Raw genomic sequence first — 16,441 nt, 5'->3', positions numbered from 1 at the left:
AATTTATATATATATAATAAATATATTTATCTATTTATTATATTTTGCTGCACACCTGTCGTATAAAGTTAGTGTTCATGAAAAAAGATCGAGAAAGATATATATAAAATTAATATATAGATAAATGGATAAACATTAAATTAGAGTCAAATAATTCGTCATTAATTTGAGATGTCTCACTGCTTTATTTATTACATCGCTTAGTTTTGGATCGTTCTCAACCTACGGACAGAAGATATTAAAAGCTTCTGTTACGTATAAATACCCGACGAAATAAATCTAAAGCTATAAAAGCTAGAAACAGATATTCTCTTTTTATACTTTTAAATGCAGCAATTAAGAAATCTCATATAGTAGGTACCGTGTGTATAATTTACCTAATATTACAATTCTTTCTATAATAACTATATAATTTTTATTCTTTTATTTGCCTTTTATATTTTGTCATATATATAAATATCTCTTGTCTTATTTTATATATTATGTGTATATATTTTCTTATTTTTTATTTTAATTCTGCAAGTATTCTCGTGTCGCGTTTTCAAGTTATTCGTTCGTTAACTGAAATTGCAATTTAAGAATCCATAATGAGTAACCTACTACGAGATGATTTCTTCAAAAGGAACTTTTATAACCGCAAAGAACAATTTGGCGGCGGTACAAGAGGTACAATAGTCGGTTAGTATTGTATTACGTGTGTTCTCTCGACTGGCTTACATTACGCACGGTACCGACCTATTTGTTGCCGCGTCAACAAGTATATTTTTATTACCGCTGAAATATTTTTATTATCATTTTCCGCAATTGTCGAATTAAACTAAGATTGAAACGAACGAGATCTCGACTCGGATTCAAACAATTAATTCTCTTAACGTTTCACACACTAGTCGGTCGCGAGTCATTCCGTATGCACGCGCTGGTTTATAACGCGTTTCGTATATTTCCGCTATATTCGCATTTGATGATCTTAGCTCCCGAGCAAGCGAATGCCTCGCTCACCAATAAAGGAGAGCACGTCCGAGAGTTTACGATGCAGCTCGATTTAATAAACGTGAAACAAACGCCTTGGGAAAATATTAGAAATTGTTGTACCATGCCGTGTCGTTAGACACCCACACTTACTCGGAGAACTACAAAAGCAAGCAAGATTCAACGTCCAAATTACGATGATTAACGTGCCTGTATAAAGTTAAATTATTTCTTACCTTTCCATTCCTAAATATCTTAGCAAAAGAAAATGTCAGCTTTTTTATTAGAAGTCATATATATATATAAATGTATTTTTATATGCTTCAGGGAAAGAAATTTAATATTAAATTATAAATTTTGACGAAGATTTTTTTTTAAATAGTAGAGAGAGATATTTAATATAGAAAAATTGTATTAAATTATATTAATTGTAGTAAAAATGAGATATTTAATATAGAAAAATTTATAATTTAATATTAAATTTCTCTCCCTGAAGCATATAAAAATACATTTTAAGTTATGTTAATATTCACTGGAGAATACAAAATAAAGCTTTTTTAGCTTTTCAATAATGCGAGAAAGCTCACACGACGACCTATATTTCGCGTCTGCGAAAAACCAAGAATACCATCACTAGACCAGCAACATCTCACAGCGAGTCCGAATCGTGCCAAGCGCACGCTCGACCCGACATAACTTTGCTCAAAAATGTACATGGTCCGCACACCATTGCTATCGCAGAACACATGTGAAAATCGCCTCTCTCTCTCTCTCTCTCTCTTGATTATCATTATTCATCGACTCCGTGAAACGCAACACCATCCGCGACATCCGTGTCATCTCCCGGAGCCGATGCCACGGCGACGATGGCGAATAGGATGTACTCGGGTATACCGCCGGTATTCCGTCTCGATGCCAAGTTCCGCGCCCGTTGTTCTGTGCCCCTGGTGGCTATCTCGCGCCAGGAACGATCACATCGACATCGAGGCACCGATGCGACGACGGCACCGGATGAGGGATGGTCCTGCGGTGAACGGGCGCCTAGCCGTTCACGGTGATCAAAAAGCAAGGCTGCCTGTGACGCGAAAAGGAATTATGAGAAGAGGAATTTCACGGTCGCTGATACTTGCATTTTTGACGCGAAAACGAGTGAACATGAGCGATTATTTCATCGAAAAAATCCTGCTGAGAGATATCTTGCAAACGTGAATTTATAGCTCGAGCAAAGTGACAAATACGGGGTGGAAAATAATTATTTGATAGAGGTCCAGAGAAAAATGAAACGCGTGTGGGAAATCCAATACTTTATTTAACGCAAGCTTATACGTGTCAGTAGTTAATATGTCCTCCCCAGTCTCTCTTATAGCCCTTAATTTTTTGGGATAGAATATTAATATGTTTCAAAATTTATCAAGATTCTATCCCAAAAAATTAAGGATAGCGAGGAGGGAGGCTATACCGATCACTGACACGTAAGCTTGCGTTAAATAAAGAATTGGACTTCCCACACGCGTTGTATTTTTCTCTGAACATCTAGCAAATAATTATTTTCCACCCTGTACACTTTGCAGCGAGATTATTACTGCTTTGACAGCGAAACGAGAATCCATTTGTAATTATACAGGATATATCTGTTACTATATAATATATACAATTATACAGAAATAATCTTCAGATTCAGTATAAGTAAAATTAATATTAATATTAATCTCTCTTTTCATTGTATAATAACAAGAAAATGTGAGATACGGTTTGCGCCAACGATATTTTTCTCTCGTAGAAATCGAAGGAGAAATGCACTCGAAGACATTCGCAACATCAAGTGCAAGTTCACCGGAACCGCGTACATTAATTCCTTTATTTACTTTACCTCTCTCTTTCAGGACACACCTGATCGGAAATTAAGTTGAGAGAAATTCGCGGCTGTATCGCCAATTGATGTTATTAATTGGCCGTCACGAACGACGAACCTCGACGCGTTTCCTTCTTCGAGAAACGCGTCTTTTGGCATGTGTCGCCCGCATCCCTGTCACGATAATAATTACAAGTTATGATGTTGTGTAATTTGCGTGTATATTCGCTAATTCAGCCGACGCCGGGATCTAATTCGAGAAAAGATATTTGGACGAGATCCTCGAAAATACGATAATTAATCCCGTCGGGAGATGACGGCTCAATGAATGCGACTATGCGGGTGAATTTTGTTGGCATGTAAGCGAGATAAGTCACACGATTAAATTACATTGTATTACATTACATACGGATAAAATTGTATTGCTGTCTGATTATCGTCTCAATTATCGATGTCGCGGAAAGACGTTAGCGTTTGCAAAATTTTCAAACAGATTATGAAATAAATTTTATCGACACAATTGATTAAGTTTAATGTAAAGAGACACAATGCCTAATCGATACTTTCGAATCAATAATTATTTAATTTATTCCTTTAACATTCTTTCTTGACCCTTATTTTCGTAAAAATGAGTCTTTATAGTTGAACAGCAAAAAAATGTTCCAATAATTCAACACACGAATCAACAGATATCATTTTACAAATCATTATTTTTATTTCTGTCGAGAATTCTATTTTCGATGCTTAATTTTATTGTGAGTCATCGAGTTTTATGTATGATTATATGTATTTTCATTGCGTCAAGTTTTCAATCTCTCTCTCGCGCGATGCCATAATAACGCGCAGCGGGGCGAATTTCGAGACTCGAGGCTTTGAAGCTCGAAGAAGAAGAAGAAGCAGAAGAATTACGTAAGGCGAAATAAGTCCGTTCGGCCGGGTTCTTCATTCCAGATCTCACACAACACCCTCATTCGATGCTTCTTCGTCGCTTCTCTTGATCCCACCTTCTTCGTCGTCGTCGTCGTCGTTGTCGTGCACCATGCCACCTTAGCTCTCCATCGGCCATCGTCGCTCCCTCTCGCTCCCTCGCCGCCACGATTTGCTTCTGAGGCTGACAGCAGCTATTTTCGTTTCCCAGCGACAATATAGCAGTCACCGTTTAGATCGCTCTTACTAAGCCGAGCTTTGGCCCACCTCTCTTTTCCCTAGCAGTTTTTATTTCTCTCTTATATTTGTGAAAAATCTCTGCTGAAATTATTCTTTCCTCTACTACTGTCCCTTTCCAATTACTTTATCAATATCAACTCATTAATGAAGTATAAAACGCTAAGATACCTTGACTAGTATATATGGTTGTACGTCTCGTAAAATGCGAGTACAATCTTCAAGAAACGAATTTAGCATACCAAAAATAATAAAAAAAAGTTCATATAAACGTTTTGTTTTATCTCTCTCACCCTGTTACAGATGACTTTTACAGACATATTTTGTGGTTGAATATAATTCTCGTTATAAAAATTATATTTTATAAAACGTAAACGGAAAAAATGTGAAGGACAAAACGCGGATTTTTTTTTCCAAAATTCCACTTACCTTCTAATTTCTGTTCTCGAGCACCACTGTTTCTAGTGCCGGTCGCAATCGGATCTCACGATGTGAGGGTCGTCTTATAGGTGTATTTCCTGCAGTGCAAATGACGTCAAATACAGCCATCGTCGAGAGATGCAATTTTCTCGTCGATCCGTTTTTTTCTTCAGGGAAGACAGGTGAATCGCACGACCTTCCTTCCTTCCTTCCTCGTCGTCATCGACATGTGCCGATGTATTAATGTGCATGTGTAGGCGTTGAAGACCGGATGCACTCGTCAGCAATGCACTTTGGCACGTGTGATCTTTCTCTACACTTGTACAATCCTGTCACATGTAAATCAAATATTAGATGCGACTTTGATGTGTCGATCTCAGATATAATTGCAATAAATTAACAAAATTTCTCTATTCATTCTCTCTCTCTCCCCCGCATCTCGATGTACAGAGACTGACATTGAACGCGTTTACATTTTCTGCCGTTATTAAATGCTTCCATTTTCCATAATTACGCGTTTGATGGTGTATTAAAGAAATGTATTTACTTACCTGAGAAATGAAAACGTAAATAAAGTGAAATAGTATCTCACACAATTTTTACGATCATATATGATACTTTCCGGAAATAGTATCAAGTGGCTCGTAATTCAGATAATAAATATTTGTTGATAAAAAAAGTTCATCTTCTTGATAGCATGACAAAGTTGATCGAAATATATTTTTGATTGAAACATAAATCGAGATAAGTATCGGGCAATATAATTACATTTCTCATTAGATTTATATTGTGTAACGTGATATGTACTCTCGCACTATGTACATTGAATAGAGAAATTTCTTTAATGTTTTAAAAATATAATGTGAGAAACAATGAAAGTGTAACCAAAGTACACACGTCGCGCGAATAAATTCGTCTCACGTACCATAGGAATTTTGCCTCTTTGCTGTATATTTTTCAACCTTAATGGAAAGGAGTAATGAAAGGTCAAGTGAAAAAAAAGCGAATGAGACAGGCTTATTTGTGTAAAACAGATGAAACGTATTCTCTTTATTCGTATTCGTATGCCATCGAATTTTATCTTACGCGATCGGACATTTCTCAGCTTAACGTGTAACGAATTGAAATTCGGACATTAGTGACTATAATTCTAGGGCCAGGCTCGTGTCTATTTACAATAGATCTTTGTACAAAAACTAGTTTCATATAAACAGTAAAACCCACGTCCGTGTACCGCGTCAGTGATCGGGAACGAAGACGTCGCTCCTTAAAGAGAGAATTTTCTCGAGTTTCGGCGAAGTCTTTCGAAAGAATATGTCTTTTCTTGGGTCGTTATAAAAATTTTGCGTAAGAAAACATGAGCATTGATGAGCTTCGAATACGATCACATTAATATTGTTAGTATTTTGAGAGTAAGGCTGGAGAATAAGCTTTGATCCATGGATAATACATACTCTTCTTAACCGTATTATTTTATAAAACTGTCAGAGCAACCTGAAAGTAGCTTGTAGATTGTAAAAGTTCCAAAAGAATATGTGAAGTATATATAAAAGACGCTGTTTTGTGCGCGACTTGGAAACCGGAAGTATGAATAAAGTATAAAGCCACCGTTGAAATTTTCTCTCAGCTCACTTTGACCCAGCCTCATCTCTCTTCCTTCTTGTTATTGATGTTAACTACTTAGGGGTTAGACTCTTTGTACGTTACGATATACCGTTTATACCTCAGTATATGGCAGTAAAGAAATAATTCTGGACATGTATAGGTACTCCTTCTATTTTGCTAAAGTCGTTTATCTCGATTTTCCGGTAAAATTATGAAAACGTAGATATGCCGTCCGCGGGACGGCATCGAGATGTAGCGTAATTTCGAGAGGAGATCGCGTTCCTGGTCAATACGATCCGAAGCGACCGCACACCAGTTTCTCTCTACTGTTTTGTTTGGTAAACGTTAAGTGTATTTCGCGGAGTAGTTTGTAACTCGCGCACCAACTATGGGAAGATAGACTTCGCGTTCGCGTCTCGTGAATCCACGTGAATCTCTAACGCTGTTCTCTTCGCTCGTATTCGTTTACATTTACGCGTGTAAATATAATCGTCGGCGGCGTCTTAGAAGCTCACGAGGTCGATCCCGCAAGGGGAATTCCTCCGAACTTATATACAGCTCTCTTGTATCCGATTCGAGCGAGTCACCACTTCCGGTTGATGGAATTTGCCTTGCGCGGACACCGACGATGAAACGGGCCTCTGCGGCATCGAAAGCCCTTTGCTCGTCCTCTGAAGGCTATAATATACCTGAAAGCAAGAACCACATCCGATATTTATCAGACTATTGTATTGATTAATGAAATATATACATCTGCACATTGCACAATTTTTATTTTGACGTATAAAAATTGTGCAATATGCTTAATACAGATATTAATATATATTTAGAATAGATTTTTTAAAGATTTGAATTAAGTTTATAAGTCATATAAGAAAAAAAGAAAAAGCTTTAAATAAATCAGTGAGAATTTGCTCGTCAACAAATAATGTGTACCTACTTTTTCCCATTTTATTCGCATATTTATGCGCGATCGAGCAAACGACTTATGTCACATATGTTTGCAATTTCCTGAATGGAGAGAGCAGCTTAAGAATATTTTTGTGATCTTCCTGCGTTTTGTCATCTCAGTTATATATTTTTATATATACATTTATAAATTTATAATTTATAGTTATCTGTGATAAGAATTTTAACGAATGTTAATTAGCACTTTTGTGTGGCTTTGTTAATATAATTTTGATGTAATTTAAGGCTTCGACGAGAAAGTTGTCGATTAATTTTTCTTTTCTCGCATTTAACACGTTATAATTATTCAGGCATTTAATAGAAAGCGATCGCTTAGGAAGAAGAGCGGAAGTCGAATACGAGACGAGTTACGTGCATCGGGGCTGGCCTCGTCGAATTATCGAGAAAACTTCGACGTAATTAAACTTACGAAAGCGCAGATAACTCAAGGCTCTGCTAAACCGGAAAAGTTAAAGTGGGAGACTGCCGCATATTGAAGCAACCGATTCCTTCTCGCGACTAACTTCCCATCGCTTGCTTCTAATATTTAAAACGATCTCTCTAATTTAGCTTTACAAAAGTATAGACGAAGCAATATTTCGATGGGAACGTAAAGATCAAATCAAGCATTACAAAGTCGTTGCGCATATTCGATATATTCGAGCATAATTTGACCAATTTTTAACTTGTTATTTTTAACTTCATATCGCTTGCATATTTTCCGAAAATTAACTGGAGTTGATACTAGTTTATAATTTTATAGAAATATTAAATAATAAATGCTATTATGAAAAGTTTTCATCAAATAATGATTGTATTTGTTAGTACAATTGCTCTTGTTAAATTCAACATATAATTGCATTTTATTTGTAAAAATTGCAGCTCATTAATTGCTTCTTTGACAAAAAAATCAGTCTTTATACGAGGGAATAAATTACGATATTTAAACATAATCACTTACGTTTTGGTTATTACGTTGATTGTAGGCGTCCATGGCCATCTGTTTGAAATCAGCCATCGTGGGCGGATGATTATAAGTGCTTTGCTGAGGCACATGATTTTGCGGATAATTTAGGGTGGGCGTTGGCAGACAGTCGGTCAACATCGGATCCGGAGGCAAGTCCAGACCGTGCTGAACGATCGGCCTTTTCTCCGGTGAGGCGTTCTCATCGGTGGCGCGATCTTTCTTTCTTCGTTGTGGTGGTGTCTTATAGACGGGGGTGTACGTTAAGGGTCTTCTTTCTAGGGACAGATTTACGGAAGCCATGCAGAAACGAGCGTCTGAGCCGCTTAATCGATTAAATCAAGAAAGGGATGGTTACTTTATAAATACTATCTCTTGTAAATGCAACAACCATCTCGGGACTGATTCGTGTCGTATTTTTTTTATCGCGTCGAGAAAGGCGAGGATTTGCACTACTCTATCGATGAAATTTTCATTACAAAACGCGGATTCTACGAGAAATATCTCGATTTTTAAGCATCTCAATCCAACCTCGTTTTCTCGACATTATCATTATTCGCGGAACTCGCCCGTCGACACAGTTCGCGTATTAATATCGCAAATGGAAATGTATTTTCATGGAAAAAGTAACATCGCGCTGAAATGAATTTAAATGAGAAGTTTGTTTCACGGACTTGCTTACTATATAAGTACAAAAACTAACATTATGTGCTTGTTATCGTATTCTTGAAAAATAATGTCAGAATTTTATTATGTTCACGTGGATTTAAAATATGTATATATAATGTGTTTTTTCAATCGTACACACTTCCTTCCTGTCTCGTTCGAGAATATCTTGCACAAGACTTAATTCGTAGTTACCGCAATTTTAATTATATAAAAAGCTCCATTGGATTACTATTACTCGGTGGTACAATTTTGCACTCTAGAAATGAAGTAGTAATTTATAAAAAGAATTGAATAATAATATATATCGTATTTTTAATATTATTATAAATTCTGCTATTATTATAAATAATTTTTATACATTATAAATAAATGAGGATTAACAAAACATGTAATTCCAGATATACGAGAAATCAATGTCATAATATGGACATATTGAAAATTAGGAAAATTTAAATGTATATATACATTTCCAAACTTAGAGGCGAGCAACGACAGACTTAAGCTTAATTTAATATTAAATACGTTTTCGTTATCGCTCAATTTTCTGCATTATTTATTAGTCTTTACCGAAGTTTACACGAAAGTCGTCATATTTTATGTAATATTCTATGATGTTATTTGACTTGATATTTAACGACTTTGCGGCTCTTAGGATTAGAATATGATTAAAAAATTTGTTATATATCTAACTATTGTTAGATGCAAATTATCTGTAAGTAAACTCTAATAGGAGATATTTTTTATCTTTACATGCATCATGTAAATTTTGAATAAATTATATGCAATATAATATAAAATTGCATAATAAAAGTTTGTAAAAGAATGTAATGAATTTTTTTACATATTCAACCACATTTTGTATTTCTCAAATTCTCTCTCTCCCCCCCCCCCCCTCTCTCTCTCTCTTTCTCTCTTATATCTTTCGGAAGTAATATTTTAAAAAGCTTTACCGAATATGAATAAGTAAATTTGTGTATACAAAGTAATAATATTCGGCAAGTTAACGGTTTTAAAAGATATTAAAGAACGATATTACTTTCCGATATTTCTGACTCGAATCAATTCCTCTTTTTTTTCAAAAACAGTATGCGAGATTGAGAATGATACAAGTATAAAATGCAACATAATATATGCATAAGAAGACTATATAATCTTCAATTCTCCATCAATTTTTCATACAATTAGCAATTACCTTAATGTTTCGTAAATAGCTATATACATTTCTATATTTTTTTGTCTCTTCCTTCTCTTTTTCTCGTAGAATTCTATTTTTCGAATTTGCGTCCACAAATCCGTGCGCGATCACACTATGCTTATTTTAAATACAGTAGTTCTCTGGTATTTCTGAAGAGGGCGTTAGCGCACGGACAAGTTTCAAGCCATATTTATTTTTGTATCACTTCAGATCACATACAATCAATGTGATCGATACAACTAAATGGTATACGTAGAATAGAACAAAACTAATACAAAAACACTGATCGCTGATTTAAATCCAGCTAAGTTAATTTTCCTATCAGCTGTTTCTATTTTGTGTAGCGCTTTAGTTGTATCATTTTGCATTAACGTATTTTTTTTTTTTTGCATATTTTTGATTTTATCGCATGACATTTTTATTAATGAAAAACGCATATAAAAGATATTAAAGAACGAGATATATTACTTTCCTAACTCGAATCAATTCCTCTCTTTTTTTACAAAAAAAAAAAGACAATATATGCGAGATTGAGAATGATGCAAGTGTAAAGTGCAACATGATATATATGCATAAGAAAGCTATATAATCTGCAATTCTCCATCAATTTTTCATACAATTAGCAATTACCTTAATATTTCGTCAATAGCTATATGTATACCTTTCTATATTTTTTGTCTCTTCCTTTTCTTCTTCTTATAGAATTCTATTTTTCGAATTTGCGTCCTTACAAATCCGTGCACGATCACACTATGCTTATTTTAAATACAATAGTTCTCTGGTATTTCTGAAGAGGGCGTTAGCGCACGGACAAGTTTTCAGAAGCCATATTCATTTTTATATCACTTCAGGTCATATGTCATATATACAAAATCCACACAATTAAATGGTACATACACACATTATAAAATAAAACTACAGAAACACTGTTTGCTGTTTTAAATCCAGCTAAATTAAATTTTCCAACTTCTTCTAATTAATTGTATTTTTTTACATTAATCGTATTTGGATATATTTTTGATTGTGTCGCATGACATTTAATGAAAAACGCGCGTTCCCTCTTTCCGAATTTAATTAATATCCTCTTTCATCTTTCTTCTATTTTTTTTTTTTTTTTATTCATTTTCCTCTATTTGTCATATTTATATTTGTCATTCAAGGATACCTTACAAATCGCTCGCGTTCAATCATTCGCATATGTATATATTCGAGTGGCGCGTCTCGTGAAGAAGTAACGTCACGAAAATTCGTCGTTAGATTTCGTCCACGCGAGTTTTTATCGTCAGTATTCCGGGTAGTGTTTATTGCTCCGAAAGCATGCTCGAACAAATAGCGGAAGAGAGAATTACGCGAGCTGGAGTATACGTAGGTTAGAACAACCGCTCCGTCTGGAAAACTCTCTGTCTGGAAAGTGATATAATACGTATAATGGATGTAGAGAGAATCGCAATGTTTGCCGGCGTCGGCTTCGCCATCGCCGTCGGCTTATTTGTCTTGTGGGGCCCGTCACCGAAACCCAGAAAAAAAGGTAATGTCCGGGCTTTAATTCCAATTCTGTCAAGTGGAGTATCTGTTAAGCAAGATTGAGAAATTTCTTTATCATACTCTCTAGTTTTTGTTATTGTTTTCCATTTTCAACAGCAAAACTATTATGTGAATAATAATAGGGACGCATTGTCAATGATTGTAGCTGTCAGTGTTAGAAATACAGTAAAGTTAAAATTTGTTTTTCTAGATCTTGTACCGAATTTATTAATCTTGTTTTTATATTTGATTGTTGTAGCTCTTTAATTTTATATCTCTTCAGTTTTTAAATATTTTTTATAATTAATTTTATATTATATTTTAGAGACATCATACTCTGATATTTACAAATTTATTTGTGTTTTCTCTAGGCCAAGTTATCGGGATCAATAATTTGGGATATACATGTTTCCTGAATTCTCTTTTGCAAGCACTGGCTGCTTGTCCTACATTTATTCTCTGGCTTCAAAGACAGCAGGAGAAGAACAGGAACTTTGCCGATACACTACTCTCTGTCCTTAAGAGTATGAGATTTTGATTAGATATTAAAATTATAATGTACAATAATGTACCTAAATGTATTAAATTCTCTATTGTCTATTTCAAGTTCTTCTAGTGTTTTTAAAACTATTTTTATTTTGTGACAACTTAAAGATCTTTAATCTTAAAAAATCTTTCACATATCAAATTTAAAATTATAAGATAATTAATTTTATTGTTTATAACTGTAAAATATTTAGTTTATTAAATTACAAATTAATACATATAATTTATAAATTTTATTTTACAAGAAATTTAATTTATTAATTCAAACGATTTATTGACATTTATAATTTGGAATTTAAGAATTGTAGTTACATATAATTCATAGGTATAATCTCTCTAGCATAAACTTCTACTGAGATACATAATCTAATTAATTTAAAATCTTTATATTTATAGGGTGATGCGGTGAAGTTTCTCGATAGTGGTTTTACGACGATACAGGGTAAACATAAATATCGGTTATGCGCGGTAATCGAACATCGTGGGCCCGTGGATTCCGGTCACTTTGTTTGCTTTAGACGCGGAAATAAAACGGATCAATGGTTATACACATCCGACATTATTGTCGAGAGCGTATCTTTGACGCAGGTGTTGCTTGCTAGTCCGTATTTGCTTTTCTACGAGCGTATTAGCGGCGTTTATCCTAGCTAGGAATAAATTTTCGAGGTGATAGGCAATCTATAGGAATTACATAATTGCGCATCGATCAGTAATGGAAGTCCGTTCTTTTTAGCTACGCTCTTTCACGCTTTCGGCGTTTAAAGTGGAGCGAACGATAGTGATGGAAATAATGTGGAAAGGTAGAATTATAAATTTGCAAATAAGCGTGTAGAAAGTGCAGCTGGAAAAAGAACAGGAATAAGATTTGAAAAATACAAGAGACTGTCGAATTTTCCATAATTAGTTTAGTGTCGCTCGATATTTGCGATGTAATTGCGATAATACTTTGTTATAATCTGCGACTATAGAGCGCGTCCCTAGGTGATATTTTATAGCAGTGGCAAAATATATCAAGTATATAATCCAAAATTCAGAAGCATTTCAACAAATGCAATAATAATTGCTATTATTAAATGCTGACGAATCTAACAGAGTAGTTAGTTTTGTGAAACTTCTTGCTTCTGACACAGTGATAGTAGATCTCTATCAGAAGAGATTGTCAATTCTTATACAAATCGTTTTTTGATCAATTCATCATCATTAAACTTCATTTTAATGAGGACTAGGATCGTGCCAATGAAAAAATCTCTGAATTAAATTTATTGAGAGGGATAAGCGAAATCTTGTATTTTTTTATTATATGTTTATATCTTATAGGGCTCTTCAAGCTCTTGCAATATGTGCAATTGTTAAAAATATTACTATAATTATAAAGACTGTGAATCTAATTAATAATTTTTTTGTATATATCAAAGAATTATTTTTCTTTCTGGATAGCATAAAGGAACATGCTAATTACCAGAATAAATTTACTTTAAGAACTAACATAAAATACCTAACATATGTAATTTAAAATCTTATAGAAAATGTATCAAATCGAAATAAAATAATAAAAATGCAGGACATGAAAATAAATCTTATTCAAAATAAAAATATGATTTTTCCTTTTGCAAAGTATAATTTCATTAAAATAATAAATTTAATTAAAAGTATTCGATATTTTATTTAATTGTTATACTCTATTTTTTATTACAAAAAATTGAAAACAAGTATAAATATTTTAATTTATACACATATAACATTATTTTTAATATAAATAAATCTAATTGAACTTAATCCTATATATATAAATCCAAGTTAACTCAACCTTACCTTACTCATTTCCAAATCTCATTACAAACGTGTGGATGTCAGTCAAGTGTCAGTGGATATTTTGATCTCCATTGTCTCCATATTATTGTTCATATATGCATGATTGAGTGGCAAATATGAAGCAGTGATAAAAATGTAGAGATTTGTAGAGAAAAGATCGTATTATGTGTCTAAACAAAAAACAAATTTAAACATTAGAAGCAAAAAAGATTTACTAAGGTTAGACGAAAAATATAGGAAACACATCCTACCGAAAAAAATTATGTGCAAAAGCTTAATTGTATTGTAAATAATATATAAAAAGAAAAAAGATGTGTGCTTATGCAAAAAAACATATATAAGAAATATTATAAGTATTATTAAAAATCTCACCTATAGCAAGGACTCTTTATTATATGTATATCTTATTTCGTCAAAAGCAGTTTATCCTTCAAGAGTTATTGTTTCTCGTGGAAATTCACACAAGCCAGCATGACTACTCCAATCAGCACTGCCATGGACAGTTTGAGCGCAGCTCTAAAATCCAACATTATCCCCAACCAAGAATATCTGCTGCAGGGATCAGTATTGGATACGTCAGTAGAGGTATTATTGCATAGACTTCGTGGTTTGTGCGATAATGTAGACACTGGACCAGAACCTTTCTATGACCATGAGATGTGTTTTAGCATTCGAAGGTACAATCTTCCTTTTCTTCTCTTCTATTCTTTCCCTCTCTCTCCCGAATCTTATTCTAATAAAATAAGGTAGTATAGTTATGAGAAATATAATTATATATCAATTTTTGTTTTAAAGAGCTACTTTTTGTAAGAGTTTATTTGATTTTTAGAGGTTCACCGCAAGAACAACCATTGCTACTGCGAGTGCGACGTGCTCTAGACCCAATTCACTCAGACATGCCATGGCAATTGCGATACATCGGCCAACCTGAATTAGGTGATAAATCTCGACCGACAGTCGTACGCAGTAGCATTGATATCGCCACTAACAACACTGTGGTAGAGTTTCTTACCGAGCTGGGCTGCAAACTAGACTTTGAATATGTCACTCGTGGTTATATGTTCCGTAAAGGTCGAATGAAGATCACCGTGTCGAAGATCTTTAAGGTAAATCAAGGCAAAGTGCCAGAAAGTGTACCAGAGATGATATCACAGAGTTACTTGGTGGAGCTGAGTGTATTAGCTCCCAGTGGACAAGACGCCATAGCAGAGGACATGAGGATATTCGCCGAACAGCTGCGACCTTTGGTACAACTGGAAAAGATAGATTATAAAAGATTGGTCCATTAGTTGTAGGATTTTCTAATAGTCTATAATGTGAATAACTAAAGCATAATGTATCAAAAAATTGATTAGACAGACTAATCTAATTTTGTAATTAAATAAACAAAAAGCAACGAAAATTCTTAAAAAATTTTTGGAAACAGAGTATTTTATAGTAATTGTGTTTGTTCCCCAATGTAACATCAAAGATTTATTTTATCTCTTATATAAGCTGTATAGCATTAATATAAAATTAAGATAGTGACTAGGATATTGTTTAAATAAAAATCTCTCTAAAAAAACAAGCAAAGAATAAAATATATATAAAAAATAGAATTGCACAATTCAGATTTTTTAAATTAAAGTTATATGATTACAATTATGTTCTTTTCAAGTTTATTTTTCTAAAACTTAATATTATACCATTATTTCTCTCTCTCTCTCTCTCTCATACAATAATAATAATAATTAAATTAATTAATAATTAATACAATAACGATAATAATTAAATTTTTAAAAAATTGCGAGATAAAAGTAATGAAAATATCGCGCGCAAGTATGTGTGTCGCGATCTGCGGCGTACCAGAGTTGTGTTCAAAAATGTATTCATCGGAATAGACAGTAACATTTAATTGACCAATCAGAATAAAAGAAGCATAGGATTCTCTATCTTGATTGGTCCGTCGTGCTATTCCACTTGGCGACTAGATTTTTGAACTCAACCCAAAATGAAGAACGCGCTGAATGGAAGAGAACAGTCAAGATGGGGTTGAGTTAGGTCAGGTTAGATCTAGGTAGCTCGTCCGACAGCCGTCAGACACCATTTTGCGACATTTTTGCGCGTATTGTGTATTGTTGCACCAGCTGGTCGCGCTAATCCTTTAAAACTCGAAGGTATGGATCATTTAATTGACAGATTGTTATTCATAGCGCTTTTTAGGTTATGTTTGCGCGTTTGGTCATCAAAGGAAAAATTGCGGGTGCGTAGGGATCCTCAGAAATTTTCTTAGCGTCGTTTCAGCGACGAAAAGGAGCGAGCATCTTTTCGTCGTCGCGGCCGATAAACCAAAATGGCGGGAAAAAAACCTGATATCTAGAGAGATGGGAGGAAGATTAAGCACTTTACTTAAAGATGACAAAATTTAGAACGATATACGTATTTCTGTGAGAAATTAAGTAACTTATGGGGGCGGGGGAGAGGAGGGAGGTAAAGAAAGATAAAAGAAAAAAGTAACGAAAATTCGACGGCGAAGTGCAATATGGCGTTGATACAACGGTTTCCATTCTCGTATAATTGATTTGGACTTGATTACGCGGTTTTCAATTGATTAAACGAAATGGTAGAGTTTTTAATCCTTCGAAATCTTTCTAGAATGATTATTGTCGCGCCTGTTGAATATAACACAATAAGACGGAGAATTCATTATTTGTTAATGAGTTTTTTTTTCATTATGCCAGTTACATTTTAATGAGCATGCTAGAACATAAATTTTAGAATTATATTATATATA

General features: G+C 34.0%; 4 protein-coding genes across 8 annotated transcripts in view; 3 read left to right on the top strand and 1 right to left on the bottom strand.

The window, feature by feature from the left end:
• Positions 1-5,425: 5,425 nt before the first annotated feature.
• LOC115242880 lies at positions 5,426-8,225 on the bottom strand. The gene is made up of 2 exons (XM_029819460.1): positions 7,920-8,225; positions 5,426-6,699 (listed from the first exon to the last, which is right to left on the bottom strand). The coding sequence occupies exons 1-2, from the start codon at positions 8,223-8,225 to the stop codon at positions 6,559-6,561; spliced, it is 447 nt and encodes a 148-aa protein (XP_029675320.1). The 3' UTR covers positions 5,426-6,558.
• A 2,107-nt stretch (positions 8,226-10,332) lies between these two features.
• LOC115242879 (ubiquitin carboxyl-terminal hydrolase 30 homolog) lies at positions 10,333-13,422 on the top strand. The gene is made up of 3 exons (XM_029819459.1): positions 10,333-11,314; positions 11,682-11,845; positions 12,253-13,422. The coding sequence occupies exons 1-3, from the start codon at positions 11,215-11,217 to the stop codon at positions 12,505-12,507; spliced, it is 519 nt and encodes a 172-aa protein (XP_029675319.1). The 5' UTR covers positions 10,333-11,214; the 3' UTR covers positions 12,508-13,422.
• A 236-nt stretch (positions 13,423-13,658) lies between these two features.
• On the top strand, positions 13,659-15,075 carry LOC115242914 (mediator of RNA polymerase II transcription subunit 18). 2 transcript variants are annotated; one of them, XM_029819525.1, is made up of 3 exons: positions 13,659-13,887; positions 14,091-14,345; positions 14,498-15,075. In XM_029819525.1, the coding sequence occupies exons 2-3, from the start codon at positions 14,140-14,142 to the stop codon at positions 14,955-14,957; spliced, it is 666 nt and encodes a 221-aa protein (XP_029675385.1). In that variant the 5' UTR covers positions 13,659-13,887; positions 14,091-14,139; the 3' UTR covers positions 14,958-15,075. The 2 variants fall into 2 exon arrangements, with proteins under 2 accessions (XP_029675385.1, XP_029675384.1); XM_029819524.1 differs by having other exon boundaries at positions 13,673-14,345.
• Positions 15,076-15,672: 597 nt separating this feature from the next.
• LOC115242917 (RNA-binding protein 1-like) overlaps positions 15,673-16,441 on the top strand; it is an 11,658-nt gene continuing 10,889 nt past the window's right edge. For all 4 annotated transcript variants that reach the window (XM_029819534.1, XM_029819533.1, XM_029819535.1 and 1 more), the window contains exon 1: positions 15,673-15,824. The gene's annotated coding sequence lies outside the window, so the exon portion shown is untranslated. The remainder of the gene's footprint in view (positions 15,825-16,441) is intronic.

This window comes from Formica exsecta, unplaced genomic scaffold, assembly GCF_003651465.1.
Source record: "Formica exsecta isolate Colony F162 unplaced genomic scaffold, ASM365146v1 scaffold659, whole genome shotgun sequence".
In the NCBI taxonomy this organism is placed as follows: Eukaryota; Metazoa; Arthropoda; class Insecta; order Hymenoptera; family Formicidae; genus Formica; species Formica exsecta.
Note: the sequence above shows the minus strand (reverse complement) of the source record. Positions and strands in the feature narration are given on the sequence as shown.

Bases quoted from the DNA above. Each gene is read 5' to 3' on its own strand.
- LOC115242914 (XM_029819525.1), top strand. From the start codon at position 14,140: ATGACTACTCCAATCAGCACTGCCATGGACAGTTTGAGCGCAGCTCTA. The intron at 14,346-14,497 runs GTACAATCTTCC...TTTGATTTTTAG, and splicing joins ATGTGTTTTAGCATTCGAAG to AGGTTCACCGCAAGAACAAC.
- LOC115242879 (XM_029819459.1), top strand. From the start codon at position 11,215: ATGGATGTAGAGAGAATCGCAATGTTTGCCGGCGTCGGCTTCGCCATC. The intron at 11,315-11,681 runs GTAATGTCCGGG...TGTTTTCTCTAG, and splicing joins ACCGAAACCCAGAAAAAAAG to GCCAAGTTATCGGGATCAAT. The intron at 11,846-12,252 runs TGATTAGATATT...TTATATTTATAG, and splicing joins TCCTTAAGAGTATGAGATTT to GGTGATGCGGTGAAGTTTCT.
- LOC115242880 (XM_029819460.1), bottom strand. From the start codon at position 8,225: ATGGCTTCCGTAAATCTGTCCCTAGAAAGAAGACCCTTAACGTACACC. The intron at 6,700-7,919 runs GTAAGTGATTAT...TCTTGCTTTCAG, and splicing joins ATCAACGTAATAACCAAAAC to GTATATTATAGCCTTCAGAG.